This window comes from Saimiri boliviensis, chromosome 3 (genome assembly GCF_048565385.1).
Source record: "Saimiri boliviensis isolate mSaiBol1 chromosome 3, mSaiBol1.pri, whole genome shotgun sequence".
Lineage (NCBI taxonomy): Eukaryota > Metazoa > Chordata > Mammalia > Primates > Cebidae > Saimiri > Saimiri boliviensis.
The window spans coordinates 104,578,851-104,597,464 of NC_133451.1; the positions used below are offsets into that span (position 1 = coordinate 104,578,851).

Consider the following 18,614-nt stretch of genomic DNA (forward strand, 5'->3'; position numbering starts at 1 on the left):
AATGAAATGAAGGCAGAAATAAAGATGTTCTTTGAAACCAGTCAGAATGAAGATGCAACTTACTAGAACCTCTGGGACATCTTTAAAGCAATGTCGAGAGGGAAATTTATAGCAATAAATGCCCACATGAGAAACAAGAAAAGATCTAAAATTGACACCCTATCATCAAAATTGAAAGAGCTAGAGGAGCAAGATCTAAAACACTCAAAAGCTAGCAGAAGACAAGAAATAACTAAGATCAGAGCAGAACTGAAGGAGATAGAGACACAAAAAAAACCCTTCAAAAAAATCAATAAATCCAGGGGCTTGTTTTTTGAAAAGATCAACAAAATAGATCACTAGCCAGATTAATAATAAAGAAAAGGGAGAAGAATCAAATAGATGCAATAAAAAATGATAAAGGGGATATCACCACTGATCCCCCAGAAATACAAACTACTATCAGAGATTACTACAAACAGCTTTATGCACATAAACCAGTAAACCAGGAAGAAATGGATAAATTCCTAGACACTTGTACTCTACCAAGACTAAACCAGGAGGAAGTTAAAACCCTGAATAGACCAATAACAAGGGCTGAAGTAGATGCAGCAATCAATAGCCTACCAACCAAAAAAAAATCCAGGTCCAGATGGGTTCACAGCCGAATTCTACCAGACATATAAAGAGGAACTGGTTCCATTCCTTCTGAAACTGTATCAAACAATAAAAAAGGAAGGAATCCTCCCTAACTCATTTTATGAGAGCAACATCATCTGATATACCAAAACTAGACAGAGACTCAACTAAAAAAGAAAACTTCAGGCCAATATCCACAATGAACATTGACGCAAAAATCTTCAATAAAATGCTGGCAAACAGATTGCAACAGCACATCAAGAAGCTTATCCGTCACGATCAAGTAGGCTTCATACTGGGGATGCAAGGTTGGTTCAACATACACAAATCCATAAACGTAATCCGTCATATAAACGGAAACAAACACAAAAACCACATGATTATCTCAATAGATACAGAGAAGAACTTTGACAAAATTCAACAGCCCTTCATGCTAAAAACTCTCAATAAACTAGGTATCGATGGAACATATCATAAAATGATAAAAGCTATATATGAGAAACCTACAGCCAATATCATACTGAATGTGCAAAAACTGAAAAAATTCCCTTTGAAATCAGGCGCTAGACAAGGATGCCCTCTCTCACCACTCCTATTCAATATAGTATTGGAAGTTCTAGCCAGAGCAATCAGGCAAGGAAAAGAAATAAAGAAAGGGTATTCAAATAGGAAAGGAGGAAGTCAAATTGTCTCTATTTGCAGATGACATGATTGTATATCTAGAAGACCCCATCATCTCAGCCCAAAATCTTCTCAAATTGATAAGCAACTTCAGCAAAATCTCAGGATACAAAATCAATATGCAGAAATCACAAGCATTCCTATACACCAATAACAGACTAACAGAGAGCCAAATCAAGAGCAATCTCCTATTCACAATTGCTACAAAGAGAATAAAATACCTAGGAATACAACTAACAAAGGATGGACCTCTTCAAGGAAAACTACAAACCACTGCTCAACAAAATAAGAGAGTACACAAACAGATGGAAAAACATTCCATGCTCATGGTTAGGAAGAATTAATATCATGAAAATGGCCATACTGCACAAAGAAATCTGTAGATTCAACACTATCCTCATCAAGCTACCAATGAAAAAAACCACTTTAAATTTCATATGGAATCACAAGAGAGCCTGCATAGCCAAGACAATTCTAAGCAAAAAGAACAAAGCTGGAGGCCTCACACTGCCATATTCAAACTATACTACAAGGCTATAGTAATCAAAATAGCATGGTACTGGTACCAAAACAGAGACATAGACCAATGGAACATAACAGAGGCCCCAGAAGCAACACCAGACATCTACAACCATCTAATCTTTGACAAACCTGACAAAAACAAGCAATGGGGAAAGGACTCCATGTTTAATAAATGGTATTGGGAAAACTGGCTAGCAATGTGCAGAAAGCAGAAACAGGACCCCTACCTGTCACCTTACACTAAAATTAACTCCAGATGGATTAAAGATTTAAATATAAAACCTAACACCATAAAAACACTAGAAGAAAATGTAGGTAAAACCATTCAGGACATAGGCATAGGCAAGGACTTCATGATTAAAACACCAAAAGCAATGGCAATAAAAGCCAAGATAGACAAATGAGATCTAATTAAAATTCCGAGCTTCTGTACAGCAAAAGAAACTATCATTAGAGCAGACCAGCAACCAACAGAATGGAAAAAATTTTTGCAATCTACCCATCTGACAAAGGGCTAATATCCAGAATCTACAAAGAACTAAAACAGATATACAAGAAAAAAACAAACAAGCCCATTCAAAAGTGGGCAAAGAATATAAAGAAACACTTTTCAAAAGAAGACATATATGAGGCCAACAAACATATGAAAATGGCTTATCATCATTGGTCATTAGAGAAATGCAAATCAAAACCACATTGAGATTCCATCTCATACCAGTTAGAACGGTGATCATTAAAAAATCTGGAGACAACAGATGCTGGAGAGGATGTGGAGAAATAGGAAAACTCTTACACAGTTGGTGGGAGCATAAATTAGTTCAACCATTGTGGAGGACAGTGTGGCAGTTTCTCAAGAATCTAGAAATAGAAATTCCCTTTGATCCAGCAATCCCATTACTGGGTATATACCCAAAGAACTGTAAATCATTCTACTGTAAAGACACTTGCACATGTATGTTCATTGCAGCCCTGTGTACAATACCAAAGACCTGGAACCAACCCAAATGTCCATCAATTATAGACTGGACAAAGGAAATGTGGTACATATACACCGTGGAATACTATGCAGCCATAAAAAACGATGAGTTCATGTACTTTGTAGGGACTTGGATGAATCTGAAAACCATCATTCTCAACAAACTGACACAAGAACAGAAAGCCAAACACCAGATGTTCTCACTCATAGGTGGGTTTTGAACAATAAGAACACATAGACTCAGGGAGAGGAGCATCACACACTGGGGGCAGTTGGGAGGTTAGGGGAGAGACAGCATGGGGTGGGAAGGGTGGGGAGGGATAACATGGGGAGAAATGCCAAATATAGCATGCATCTAAAATAAAATTTAAAAAAAATAGAAAGTCCCACCTGGTGACTCTAATGTGAGGCCAAGGTTTTTCTCTAACAATAAATATAATTGGAATTTGCCAGAAAAATATAACAGGGGCAGAAAAGGGCAGAGGAGACAAGAATGCTTTTTAACAGTTATTACATTTATGCACTATGGAATTTAAAGAGGGAAGTGAGGACATGAGATGATTGACAGGGATAGTACAAAAGAGTAGGGTCAATGAATTGTGTGGGTGTCCCAGAAACATTGCAGAATTGTTGGATTTGTGCTATAGAAGAAGGAAGCTAAAAGAACATTGGATAAAGACCAGAGAATGCATTGCTTAAATTGAGATTCTGAAATGCTGCCAAAATGGTACATTCTAAGGTATGACCAATCATGAGAGTAGGTGACTAAGGTGGGGTGTAGAAGAAGATAACTGGAGAGAAGAAGGTCATGGGCAAGGGACAGCAGTGTGCTGGAGGAATCATCACTATGGATGCAGAAATCACAAAGAATGATGACTGGACTCATGCTAGCCATAGCAACCTGGGCACCAGAAGAGAGTTAAGGCATGCAGGTCCCTAGCTCCTAGGGCCGTGAGATCAACGGGGATCCTGGTTAGACGGTTGTCTATTTCGTTACTGCTTTCTTTTCCTTTTAACAGCTGGCCAACTCCATATACAGTGGATTTGAGAAAGGGTGAGATGATCCAAAATAGATACGAAAATAGAGAAAAAGGTTACAACTATTTTCCAGAGGTGTTTGAATCTGCGTTTTCTATTGGTAAAAGTGAAAGAAAGGCGAATGAAATGTTTGCAGGCACTGGGAATCAACCTTAAGAAAGGTCAGCTTTTTCTTCTCACCTCCTTGTCACATTTAGTGGGTGTACAAATACGGAGCGTGCGATGTTTGGTCTTCCATTGATTTGAGTCCACCAGTTTGATCTGTACCACTTTGACTCTGCTTTTACTATTGATGGACAACCATGCAGGCGTCAGTCACTTTTCATGTGTTTATTCTGCTAATTCCTCATCTCCCTTCCCCGCCTCCCTTCCATCTTTCCCTGCCTTTTGCCAATCTCCCAGTTTGTTATGCAGCAATAATTTCCCTTTACACTGCTCCTGCCAATTGCAGTGCCAGATGGCTTCAGTTCTGAGCCCCCTCACCCAGCCCTCCTCTTGAGAACAGCTGCCATTGTCATTGCTGTGAACATATCACGGCTTTGAACCCATAGCTGGGACCTAAACTTGATGCTCAGCATCGGGAGGGTCTGGTGCTAATGCAAGGAACCATGAAAACAGCACACACTTTTCCTTGCTGCTGTTCAGCAAGAGCCCTTAGAAAAGGCTCTTCAGCATTTTTTCAATCATCTATGTATCGAAATCGCATTGTGGAGTTTAATTCTTTTACCACCTGATTCAGCTTCCTAGCCATGAAGTTCCCTTTATGCCTTAAACACAATTATAACCCTGTTATTTCCCATCCCAAAAACAGATGTGAAAAAAAAAAACCAACTGTATGTGTGTCTGTGTGTATGTCTGTGTACGTGCATTTGTGAGCCTCTCTCTTCAGAGGCTCATTCCCTCATCACATTCCCTCATCCACATCCAGCACATTCCCTCATCCACATCCACATATTTTTATTTAAACATGATCACATAACAGGAAAAATACAATTGGATTGCTGTTTGGACAGTCTTCTTGTAAGTCAGCCCCCGAAGAAAGAGAAAGGATTAGCATCCCTGTTCGGTTTTTATCTTGAGCTATACTATGTTCATCCCAACACTAAAATTCTGTTACTGTGACATTACCCAAAAAGATCATATTTTTGAGTCCTCTTTGATGGCAGGTCAGTCGTGGGCCTGAAAACCCAAACAAAAAGAATCCTGAATCAAATTCCATGTAGACCAATATGCATTTCAAAGGCATTGCCCATGTAGTCAGTGGGTTAGGGTTTTTGTGTTGTTTTCTTTTTCTTTCTTTTTTAGGGGATGGGGGAGGGAGAGGGGCTCTCTTTCATGTTAATCTAATTGTGCATAACCCAGGCACATTTTACCATGTAGGGAAACTCTTTAGCGTCCCTTCCCTACCACACACTCGGGCCCTCTTTCATTTTTCTCCTTCTGATGTCAGAGTGCTCCCGCCTCTGGCACACATTTTGGGAAGATTCCCAGGATGATGATGTATTCTGCTTTACTGCTGAGGAATTTACTATCCCCTTACTTGGCAGCAAATGAAAGTAGGTATTAATTTCTCAGAGTGCTGATAGAAACACGACAGAGGGGCTGCAAGAGTGATACCCACCTAAATCTGTATGTAGTGCACAGCATGCTGCCATTTCAAAAGGGAAAGAGAAAAGAAAATGAAAAGAAAGAAAAGATTCTCCTGAGTTGACTTCTCTGCATTTTGCATCATTAGGTCTTGGAGAGAGATGCGAGAGGTTTGGGCCCTGAACGGAGTTAAATTATGCAGCTGCAGGGATGCCAGGTCCTCCAGAATAGGATGCTTCGTTTAGATTTTCCACAATGCTATTGAAGTGCTTATTTTCCTCCTGAAGAGACACAAACAGATGCAAACTTCTGTAAACACTTTAGAAATGAATTCAGTGAGTTTGGCCTCTCAGCAGTGCTCAATAGCTGACAGAAAAATGTCTAATTAGTGCAAGTGGAAATAATAGGGCCACTTGGATTCCTTCCATCCTCCTCCAAGTCTACTTTTCCAAGGAACTCAAAGGCCCTTTTGTCTGGCAGGTCACCCTCTCTCAGGCTTTTGTGCTCCAATCTATTAAGAGTAGAAGGGGGAAAAATAGATTAGGCAATGTTCTCCACTCAAATATATGGCGTGTTCTTGAGGGATGCAGAATGGGGTGTTTGCAGCATCAGTTTACAGGTGCTTGGGGAGGGATTCCTCCATTGGTGACAGCCAAAAGCAATTCGCACGTGTGTGCCGAGAAGGCCTCCTTTCAAGATCCAGCTTTCCCTCACCAAGTGCCACAAAACCTGCTCATTTTCCTTTTCCTTTCTCAGTTTCCAGTAACATCAGCCCTCGGAGTTGGTGAAGAAAAGAAAGAGATTGAACAAAATGAGGTTTAGCCACTATCTGAGATAAGCCTTGTAGGTGTTACATGAATGACCCGTTATTTCGTTTTGCTCTATTGAAAATTCCACTGAAACTCACTTTGGGAGTCTGTCTGTGCCTGTCCATATTTTGTCATACAAAAGAGTGGAAATGAGTGGCTGACCTCTTACTGTTTTTTTTTTTTTTCACAGTGTTCCATGTCATTTATTAAGTACTTAAAATCTACCAAGCTCTGTGCTGAGCGTTTGACCCACACTTCCTCTAATCCTGAAAACAGCACTACAAATGAATATTATCCACATTTCACAGACGAGGTCACTGAGACTAGAGTGGTTAAGTAACTTGCCATGGCAAATAAGTGCTAGAGCTAGGAAACAAATCGAGATACCCGTGGTTTCATCTCAGGCATTATATCACTTTAATCTCTGGAAGTTTGACTTGCGTCAATTTTTATATCTTCCTTGTCTCTACTGCATATACCTCGTGTGTACTTGACCTTCTTGAACTGTAATCTGTGGGTCACTTTGTATTGATTTCTTTTTCTGTGCAATCTGGGCTTCTATCATACCCAGTAATTTGTGACTGAATGTTGAATATTGTAAATTTCACCTTCTTGGATTATGAGCATTTTGTGTGCCTATAAATATTCTTGAGCTTTGTTCTCAGACTCAGTCAAGTTAGGAAATAATTTGTTCCTTCTGAAGCTTGCTTCTAAGTTATCAGAGTTGGCCAAGAACAGTCATACTCGAAAGCTAATTTTATCTCCCTCCTGAAGCAATACCTTTCTGAATACCCCACACCCTGTAAATGACAAGACTCTTCTACACTGAGTGATAGAAACATGAGCTGCTTGAGGTCTAAGAATGGTTTCCTAAGTTCATTTCAGGTGACTCTTTCCCAGCTTTGAGTGGTTTCTTTATATGCAGAAGCTGATCAGTGTTCTGCAGACGACTCAAATGGGACTTCTGCAGATCTCTGAACTTGCTTTGTGCAGCTATTTTCTTCTGGTACTCTGCCCCGGAAACTCTGGCTACCTTGGCCTCCCCAGACTCCGAGAAGCTCCATCTCATAACTCAGGGAGACCATTTCATAAAGGATGCCACCGAACTTCCAAAGTGTCCTTGTAGCTCACTGTGAGGAGTGTCCAGCTATAGTGATCCCCAGCTACCACAAAATCATCATTTGCTCTCATAGTACCAACTTTTGCTGGAGAATATCAAAGCACTAAAATTAAAAGCCATCTCCCAGGAATTTTTCTTTCCTTTCTCTCATTTTAAAATATGTAACAAGGGTACTCTTTTCATTTGAAATTTGTTTTTATTTGGCCTTGTTTTCCTTTTCATAGAATTTTCTCACTATATGAAGGATGTGGAGCCCCTGAAACTGCTGTTCGGGCTCAACAGTGAGTGCAGCCCCAGCTTTAAAGACCCAACTTCTTCCCAGATTAGATTAGATTAGACACTGCTCCACACAACCTTGTTCATGCCACAGGAGAAAAGCAGATGAGCTGATGCTCAAGAGGCTTGTGTTCCTCAAGTATTGGCAAAGACATGGAGGAAATGGAACCTGTGCCCTGCTGGTGGGCTTGTAAATGGCTCAAACTCTGTGGAAAACAGTATGGAGGTTCCTCAAAAAATTAAACATAAAACTCCCATGTGATCAAACAATCCCACCTCTAGGTATATATCCAAAAGAAGTAAAGCAGGGTGTCGAAGAGGTATTTGCACACCTATGTCCATGGGAGCACTATTCACAATGAAAAGAGATAAGGCAATCCAAATGTTCACTGATGGATGAATGAATAAACAAAATGCGGTATGTACATACAATGGAATATTATTCAACCTGAAAAGAGAAGGAAATCCTGCCACATGCCACAATATGGATGGACCTTGAAGATATGCTAAACGAAGAAAAAAAATCAGTGCTTAGATTCCACTAATATGAGGTATCTAAAGTGGCCAACTTCATAGAAGCAGAAAGTAATGTTGGAGCTCAGAAAAGGATACCCCAAAGTATGGTGCTTTGGCATGCTAAGTACTCTGAACTAAAGGAGATTGAAAGATCCCAGAAGCAGCCTCAGAAGCAAGTTCTCTCTGACCTTCTCCTGCCCTGCCCCCCGTCTCTCACCCCTCTTTTACCATTAAACCAAGTCATAGAAACCACAGAATTCCTCTTCCTCAAGGAAAGTCATAGAAGTTAGAACCCCTCTCCACCAAAGCAAGCCAAAAAATCTAGAAATATTACTCTAACCTCCTTCCTTTCTGTGTAGCAGTTAGCCATTAAAAAAAAAAAATCTGACCTATCTTGTCTGATAGTAGATTATAAGACGTATACCTGAAAGGAAGGATGCTACACAGAGAGGCTGAGAAAAATCCCACCTGACAGGTCTTGCTGAGTCCCATCACACCTAGTCTATTATCATTACATCATACTCCATCATACTCCTTCATTTCTACATGGCTGTCTATTCTTTGTCAAATCTAAGCATTAAAATGGACAGTTGTTTTCTGGGTCTTTGGATCTTCATTTCTAAAGGCTCTCATGTAATGTCAAACTTTGATTAAATAAACTTGTTATGTTTTTTCTTGCTAATCTGTCTTGTGTTATAGGAGTGTCAGCTGTGACCTTTATGATGGCAGAGGAAAGGTATCACACCTCTTCACCCCTACAGAAGAATGGTGGTTGCCAGGAACCGGGGAGAGTGGAAAAAGGGGAGTTGTTGTTTCATGGGTATAAAGTTTTGGATTTGCAAAGTGAAAGAGGTCTGGAGATCTGTTTCGCAACAATGTGAACATACTTAACACTACTGAAATGTACACTTAAAAAGGATCAAGATGGTTATTTTTATGATATGCATTTTTTACCACTATGAAAGAGAGATGCTGGTAACAGTGGCTCATGCCTGTAATGCCAGCTACTCGGTAACTAGGTAGGAGGATCACTTGGGCCCAGGAGGATGAGGCTGCAGTGAGCTATATGGTCAGCCACTGCACTCCAGCATAGGTTACAGAGTGAGACCTTGTCTCTAAAAATTAACTTATTGAAAATAAATAAATAAATAAATAAAAATAAAGGAGAGAGAGACATGAATTTTTGCCTAGCTCTGACTCTTTTGATGTTGTAACTTTGGAAAGTCACTTAATCTCTCACTTTCAGTTTCCTTTTCTTGTTTTCTTTTTTGTTTTTTTTTGTTGTTGTTGTTGTTTTTCTGAGACAGAGTTTCGCTCTTGTTACCCAGGCTGGAGTGCAATGGTGCGATCTCGGCTCACCGCAACCTCTGTCTCCTGGGTTCAAGCAATTCTCCTGCCTCAGCCTCCCGAGTAGCTGGGACTATAGGCGTGCGCCACCATGCCCAGCTAATTTTTGTATTTTTAGTAGAGACAGGGTTTCACCATGTTGACCAGGATGGTTTCGATCTCTTGACCTCGTGATCCACCTGCCTCAGCCTCCCAAAGTGCTGGGATTACAGGCGTGAGCCACCGCGCCTGGCCCCTTTTCTTGTTTAGATTACAGAATTACCATAAAATTTAAATGTCATAGTGTGTTTGAACATTTTCCATAGACTAGATGGTGCTACACAAGTGGAAACCATTATTCTCAGTGAGGACAGAGTGGGAAATCACCTCTGGAGAATATCCTGCCTCTGAACATTGCAGCTAGAGTAATTACTGAAGCTTCCCTAAAACTAAAGTAAGACACCAATAAGAACGGAGAGCAGAACTAGAAATCAAGCATGCACTGAAGTGTAACATCAAAGAGAGGGTATTCACAGGCTATCTGAGTACCCACCCTCCAACCAAGGTCCATAGCCATGAGCAGGGAGGCAGGAATGGTGCTGTTCTTTCTAAGCAAAAGCAGAAGGAAGGCTGGCAGTGGCAGGAACAGCAAGTAGTGAAGATAGCAGCTGAAGATACAAAACAAAGGACTATATCTATGTGTCCTTAGGACAGGAAAGACTCTTGCTGGCCCTTATGAGACACAACTGGCCACATATAAAACCATCAATTTGCTTTTCCATCTTTGATTTACATTTTGTGAATGTCAAATGACTGACTTTTTTTTTTTTTTGAGACCAAGTCTTGCTCTGTTGCCCAGGCTGGAGTGCAGTGATGCCATCTTGGCTCACTGCAACCTCCAACCTCCACCTCCTGGGTTCAAGTGATTCTCCTACCTCAGCCTCCTGAGTAACTGGGATTACAGGCATGTGCCACCAAGCCCAACTAATTTTTGTATTTTTAGTAGAGACAGGGTTTCACCATGTTGGCCAGGGTGGTCTTGAACTTCTGACCTCAAGTGATCCCCCCATCTCAGCCTCCCAAAGTGCTGGGATTACAGGCGTGAGCCTCCACGCCCGGCCAACTGACTTTTTCTCATTTTGAAACTTGTGTTTTTCAGATTGATGTTTTATTGACAAACTCAGTAGTTTTGAGCATTGCCATTTTAGTTAGGCTTTTTCTGGTTGGAAGGAACAGAAGCTCAATCAAGTAAACACATAAAAGGGGGTGTGCATTATTTTGAAAATACACGTGGCATACTAAAGGAGACATGTAACTCCTAGAATGACACTCATGAAAAGGTGGACTTGCATTTAGAGCCACTCTTGGATCTTCCCTTGCGTTGCCCATAAACACGGCTCTACTTTCTTTATATCCTTCAGAGACAGGCTAATTCTTTCTATGTTTCTTAGTTCAGACTGATACATTTGTTTTTTAAAGCCTGACCACAGAGTCACGAGGGGTCAGGTTATCAGGTAGCGCCTCTCAATCAGGTGGCCTTAATCTGGTGGTTGGGTGGAGAAAAAAGGGTGTCAAGGCCAAGTAGAAGAATACACAGCTACCTCAAAGACAGGGGCTGTGGGCACAGCCGCTTCCCTAGAAAGGGTTATTGTCTGCCTTGGAAAGGCCGTTCATTATTCATGTCAGGGTCTCTGGGAGGATCCAATAAATAGTACCTCTCTTCCTCTCCTGGATTCTGAGAATATGGAGAAATAAAAGAGGCAAGTAAGAGATGAAATATTACCTTTGATTCTGATAAAGGGTAAGTTAGAAGATACAGCTTTGTATTCGACATAGGAAATCTGCTAGTGGAACCCCAGAATTACATAGACTTCTCCATTTAGTCACAGGAATTACACGGACAAGCAGAATTACTCCATGTAGGGCAGCTTACAAGACAAGACTTAAGATACAGAAAAGTATTGACAAATTCCTGTTTCCTTTAGAGAAAAAGGGAGAAGAGAGGCCATACTTGGCCACTTTATTCTTCTCAAATTTACCAGTAAGATGAGTCACTCCACCATACATGGAGCAGAGTCGGGAAGTGATAGAAAGAGGCCGGGGTGCTATGGTCATTGAGCTCCCCTCACAAGGAAGGAAGCATGGAGAGGAGAGAAGATATATTCTCCCCAACTGTTGGCAACTCTATCACAATGAGAGCAATGATTGACTCAGACCAAAAAGATAAATAGAGTAAAAGATTTTATACTCAGTAAACACATTGACAGTTTAAAAGTCTTAACAGTATGCATCAGTTTTAAAAGAGAAATGTTATTGTGCTGATATTTGGCAGGCATTACCTGATCGATGAAATCCTGCAGATACAAATATTCTGTAACTGATGATTATGTATATGGTATCTATTAATAAAATAGTAAGTATCAGATAATTGACTCAAAGGGGACCCTCTGCAGATCTCTGAACTTACTTGATGCAGCTCTTTTGCTCTGGTACTCTACCCTGTTTGTTAACTCGCTACCTGGACCTCTCCAGACTCCCAGCAGCTCCATCCAGCTTCCTAACATAGAGTTAGGACAACAAGCGAGCGTGTAGGATCTGGATTTGGACCTGCTGTGTTCAAACCCCAGCTCTTAGTCACAGGTCATGTGACCTTGGCATATCACTTGACCTCTCTGCATCTCAGATTTCCCATCCGTAAGATGGGGGTAATAATAGAACCTGCCTCTTAGGATTGCTAGGAGAATTTATTGAGTTACTGCATATAAATCACTTAGCACGGTGCTTGGCACCTGGTTTTGCCCTAAGTGTTAGTACTTAGGATTATGTGGTCATGAAAGCAGTGCTTTGTGTAGCAACATTGTAGTACGAAAATGGGCAATGCTTACAATGCTTTCTTGGCTTCACGTGTGAATAAACATGCCCAGAAAGCACTCAGTATTATTTACTTTAGCATATGAGGATAATGGCATTTGGGTGATAAACTCATTTATGCCACTGGCTACGTAACCACTAAATCAAAGGTCTTTAGTATAACACCCTAGCAGAGCAAAAGATGATGATGTTTTTTCATAAAAACTTGATTGCCTCTTTCTACTTCTCACTCTTTATGTTACACTTTCATTTCATGCTGGTTTTCTTCTTTTTCTTATTTTATTCATTAATTAAACATGATGATATAAATCCAATATGCACTGTTATCTAAAATTCTGTATTTCTTCCTCATTAAAATGGAGGCAATAAATGAAGCAGTGTCATGAACTAACATGGAAGTTCTCCCAGATGACGATGACTGAGAGAAGGAAACAGCAGAACAAACTGTTTAGTGTGCTGTCACTTATGTACGAGAGAGAGAGATAGGAAGGGTAGGAGAAGGCAAAGCAAGACAGCGATCAATCAATGTCTAAATATAAATCAAAGAATAGACGTTCTGGAAGGAGCTTTTCTCCCAAACCATTGTCAAGGAGTGTTGGGGGAGGAGGAGAAGTAAGATAAGATAAGCCGGGTGCGGTGGTTCACGCCTGTAATCCCAGCACTTTGGGAGGCTGAGGCGGGTGGATCACGAGGTCAAGAGATCGAAACCATCCTGGTCAACATGGTGAAACCCTGTCTCTACTAAAAATACAAAAAATTAACTGGGCATAGTGGCACATGCCTGTAATCCCAGCTACTCAGGAGGCTGTAATCCCAGCTACTCAGGAGGCTGAGGCAGGAGAATTGCCTGAACCCAGGAGACGGAGGTTGTGGTGAGCCGAGATCAAGCCATTGCACTCCAGCCTGGGTAGCAAGAGCGAAACTCCGTCTCAAAAAAAAAAAAAAAAAAAAAAAAAAAAAGGAAAAAAAGTAAGATAAGATAAAGGGTGGGGAAACTATGGGGCACTTTTACTTTTACCCTACATACCTTTGCTGTTGTTGATGTTGTTGTTGAGACAGAGTCTTGCTCTATCTCCCAGGCTGGAGTGCAGTGGCTGGATCTTGGCTCACTACAACCCCCACCTCCTGGGTTCAAGCGATTCTCCCGCCTCAGCCTCCAGGGTAGCTGAAACTACAGGCACCCACCACCAGCCCCGCGAATTTTTGTATTTTTAGTAGAGACAGGGTTTCACCATGTCGGCCAGGCTAGTCTCGATCTCCTGGCCTCAAGTGACCACCCGCCTCGGCCTCCTGAAGTGCTGGGATTACAGGCGTGAGCCACCACACCCACCCTACTTTTTACCATATACTTTAGTATTGTTTGAGTTTTTAACAACAGGAAGCATGCATTTAACGCTTCTATAATTTTATAAATGTAATGGGGGGAATGGAATGAAGAAAATACTATTTTACTGCACAATTGAATTGGACTTTTCTATTTTCTTTCTTTTGGTTCAGCCTCCTGATAAAGTATTTTTCGCTTCCTATCTGTGGGTTTTGTTGTTTTAATGAAAATGCCTCCCACGCTAAGCCTGGCCCTCAGCCTGCCAGCGTTTCCGCCTGGCTCACGGTGTTCCACGCTGTCCCTCCAGGCGTGCCTGCGGGCCTCCATCCTCGCTGGGGACTGTGCGGCGGCGGCAGCTATTGTGTTCTTGGTGGACCGGTTCCTGTACGGGCTCGACGTCTCTGGAAAACTTCTGCAGGTCGCCAAAGGTCTCCACAAGTTGCAGCCAGCCACGCCGATTGCCCCGCAGGTGGTTATTCGCCAGGCTCGAATCTCCACGAACTCAGGTAGGCGTCCTCCTGCTGGCTGTCCCCGCAGTGGTCTGCGGCTCCCCTTCCTTCCCGAGCTCTTGACCTCCGCGGGACACTCGGGGCACCCGGGCCCTGCGTGCCACCTTTCCGAGCCCGGGGCTCCCCTCCCCCGCCCCTGTGCCCTTCCACCCGCCTCTTTGCCAGCACAAAGGCCCTGGCATAAAGGGTTTCAGAGCCAAAAGCAGTAGAGAAAATTGTGAAAGGGTGTGGAAAATACTAATTGGAGCTTTTGTCTTCTAACAAATCTGTCCTGCTGCTTTCAAACAGGGGTATCTGAATTGCTATACTTCTGACCAAGAGCCTTTAAAAAGCAGATTAGAATTCTACTATTTTCTCTTCGTTCTCCTGTCTCCTTTCTGTAGGGCCACTTGACTAAGCTAACAATGGAGCTGACAAACCCACTGAAGTAATTTGAGGGTTTTTTTTTTTTTTTTTTCATCATTCAGAACACCGGTACAGTACCTGATTAGGTCTTAAAGTATCTTTTTTTTTTTTTTTTTTTTTTTTCCTGTCACTTTGAATGAAATGAAAAAGGAGGCTGACATTCTAACTTAAGACGTGGTGTGGAGGAGGGCTGGAGGGGAGGGGGCCTGCTATGCATTACTGCAAAGTCCACTTCCATAGAATTCTTGAAGTATTTAAATTGCTGATCGCCGTTAGATTTAGAAACGTGTAGTCTGTTAGTCCTGTTTCCAAGACTGAAAAAGTAAAGGATGAAAAGAGAAGGCAAGTTACCCCTCCCAGAAATGGCAATGGTTCATTTTCTGATTGGTTTTAGCTATTGCTATTATTTTAATAACTCTGGTCTTTAAGAGGTTAAAATCTCTTTACTTCATTTCCTTTGAAAAGGAACTGTACTAGCTATGCTAAATAGGACAATTGCTGAATGCAGAGAGGGACAGAGACAAAAAGACATGGGAGAAATGGGCTAGTGGAGGTTACCTTTTCAAAAGCCCAAGTTCATTTACGCTCTTGCAACTGTGCATAAATTGTGCCTGTCTTGCTATTTACTGTTCTCAAGTAACTCAGGGACAGAGTTGAACTTAGGAAAAATTTCTTCTTTTAAATGTTCCCGATGTAATTTACAATGTCTGGGATATGAAGGAAACATAACAACTGTTGTTCCTTCTGATGGTGTCAGATGACAGTGATGTGTGAGCAGGGCATTCTCTGAGGGGAAGAGTGGTGAGAGCTGGACGGGGCAGGCAGGGCTCTAATATTGGTTCTCATCAAGAAGAACTTGGAACAGAGTTAATGTAGCATATTGTATGCTATACAGCATTGCTATAGTGTGACATGGAAACTGAGGTCAAATGGGATGTTGACCTCAGGGACGTCGATAGCTTTGCTTTTACATGGCCAAACTAATCTTTCAGGTTTCCATTTTTGTTTTGTTTTGTTTCGTTTTTGAGACAGAGCCTTGCTCTGTTGCCCAAGCTGGCATGCAGTGGCCTGATCACAGCCCACTGCAGCCTTAACTTCCAGGGCTCAGGAGTAGCATCACCTCGGCCTCCTAAGTAGCTGAAACTATAGGCATGCGCCACCACACCCAGCTAATTTTTGTATTTTTTGTAAAGACAGGGTTTTGCCATGTTGCCCAGGCTGGTCTCAAACTCCTGCCCTCAGGTGATCCAGAGGCCTCAGCCTTCCAAAGTGCTGGGATTACAGGTGTAAGCTGCCATGCCTGACCGTATTTCCTTTTTCAAATTTTATTTTAGGAGGGTTTTTAAAATAATTTCTCTCAAGGTTCTAACCAGGGAGTATATCAGTTTTCTCCTGATAACGAGAAAGCCTTGGTATGATCAGGATGAACAGAATGCTCCTTTGCTCACAGAATCCTGTGTCTAACATGAAGGTCCTGGATCTCTTCCCCTAATAGTTGGGGTTGTATTTTCCTCAAAGACACTGTTAGAAGTGCCACAGGAAGTCAAATACAGCCTCAGAGTTAAATCTTCTCAGGTAAACGTCTACCCCAAAATATCTGGAGCTTCCACCTACACTGGGTGGGTCTCAGAGAGAGAAAAGGACCAGGGCTTAGAGCAGAGATGGTTTCGGGGCAACAGATGATTTACTGAAAGGAGGCTCTCAGGCCCAGCACTTAGGAATCGTCATGGGATAGAGAAGTGAAAGAGATTATAAGGGTTAAGGAAGAAAAACAAAGATAATATGAGAGGACAGCAGTCTTGCTATTATCCTTCTGATGCAGCCCTTCCTGGTATCCACCATAGGATTCCACCCAGCAGCAAGAGAAGACTGACAGGGCCTGCTCACCTCACTCTTGCCTGAAATTAGGAGACAAAACCTTTCCGACCACAGTTACAGATAAAAGCTCAGATTTCCAATTCCATCAACATGGAGGACTGAGCAAGTGCAGAATCTTCTCCCATTACAGGTACATAAACATGGTGAATTAAAGATTTGTACGTACCTGAAACATAAAAGGTATTTAAAGTCACAGCAGTAGACTACCGCTTATGACACATAGCCAAAGGAGCTTACACTTGAGCAAACTCCTCAAGGGAAGCTGCTGTCATTTTAATTCCTGTGCAGAGATGAGAGACAGTTGCCCACGTAAGAAGTAAAATACTTGCATCAAGCCGGAATTCTTAAAGGATTGCACAGGCTATAAAAGGAGACTGAACAATCAATCTCACCAGCCTGCCCAGAGAATTTCCAAGGAGGCTTGCTCTCTGTCCAAGCTCTAGGATGGAGGGGGGGGAGGGGAAACTGGCCAGGCACGGTGGCTCACGCCTATAATCCCAGCACTTTGGGAGGCTGAGGTGGGTGGATCACAAGGTCAAGAGATTGAGACCTTCCTGGTCAACATGGTGAAACCCCGTCTCTACTAAAAACACAAAAATTAGCTGGGCATGGTGGTGCACTCCTGTAGTCCCAGCTACTAGGGAGGCTGAGGCAGGAGAATTGCCTGAACCCAGGAGGCAGAGGGTGCAGTGAGCCGAGATCGCGCCATTGCACTCCAGCCTGGGTAACAAGAGCGAAACTCCATCTCAAAACAAAAAACAAAAAACAAAAAACCTCCCTCCTAAAATAAAAGTCTCAACTCAGTGCCAAATTTGAGCGTGGAGTCTGAATTTATTCTGCCCACAAAGCAGGAAACCCACTATCAAATAATTAAGAAAAAAATTGTTCAAGACTGAAATTTCTAGGCCCCAGGAGATCAAATTCAAAACTATGCTCTAAAGAAATGTCCACATAATTTTAAAAAACAAAAGAGTCAGTTGGTTCATTCATTGTGATAAATGTGCCATGCTAGTTTTATAATGTTGCAGATGGGGTATGGGATACCCAGGAACTCTCCTATCTTTGCAATTTTTCTGTAAATCTACATCTGTTCTAAAATAAAAATTTCATTGGAAAAACCAAAGGAAAAAAACACACACACACACACACACAAAACAAGAAATGTCTATACCCCAGAGCCATGGGAATCTCAGAGGAAAATATTTTTGGCTAAAGATGACCTTACATTAAAATTTATAAGCAAAAGGCTTGGTGGCTTACACCTATAATCCCAGCATTTTGGGAGGCCAAGGCAGGTGGATCACCTGAGGTCAGGAGTTCAAGACCAGCCTGGACTGCATGGCGAAACCTCATCTCTATTGAAAATTTAAAAAGATTAGCCGAGTGTGGTGGCAGGCACCTGTAACCCCAGCTACTTGGGAAACTAGAGCAAGAAAATTGCTTGAACCCAGGAGGCAGAGGTTGCAGTGAGCCAAGATCATGCCATTGCACTCCAGCCTGCTGGGCGACAGAGTAAGACACTGTCTCAAAAAAAAAAAAAAAAAAAAAGGAAAAAGAGAAAAATTTATAGTAATTGATGGGGAATTTCATACAAAACAGGCAGAGCAGACAAGTTTGTTTTCATATAGACAGGACACCAAGAATTCAACCACAAAACCATGGCTGAAGAGCACAGAACGCCCAGCAGCCCTCCCAGTTGGAGAGATAAGCTCTTGGCATTTTACATGCTAATAAGGGTGCCCAACTGCCAACCACCAAAGTGCTTCAATGGGGTGAATGAGATAAAATAAATCCTTCAAAAAATAAAGTAGAAAACAAAGATATGAAAATGCAAGCATAATGTATTTATCAGCTTCAAGAGTTATAAAATTATTTTGGCAAATGATACTAAAATTTTCTAAATGCCCACTCTCAGTTTTTCTCTTAATCTCAATTCAGGTCAGCAACAACAAAACACAAATAGTAGTGCTCCAGCATACTGCTCCCCAAACTTCCGTTTATCTCCGAATCCCCTAGAGCTCTTTATTAAAATGCAGATTCTGATTCAGTAGGTCTCTGGTAGGGCCTGAGATGCTGCTGTTCTGTGAACCTTGCTTCACTAGCAAGGAATGATCTAAAGATTCTAACCATGTGCCTGGCTGCCCGCCTGGGACAAATG

At 41.9% G+C, this 18,614-nt stretch overlaps 1 protein-coding gene across 8 annotated transcripts in view; it reads left to right on the forward strand.

Moving 5' to 3' along the window:
• ALPK1 (alpha kinase 1) overlaps positions 1–18,614 on the forward strand; it is a 151,173-nt gene that overhangs the window by 106,475 nt on the left and 26,084 nt on the right. For all 8 annotated transcript variants that reach the window (XM_074396571.1, XM_074396570.1, XM_039468440.2 and 5 more), the window contains one exon: positions 13,972–14,170. In XM_074396571.1, the coding sequence (XP_074252672.1) occupies positions 13,972–14,170 (199 nt within the window). The remainder of the gene's footprint in view (positions 1–13,971; positions 14,171–18,614) is intronic.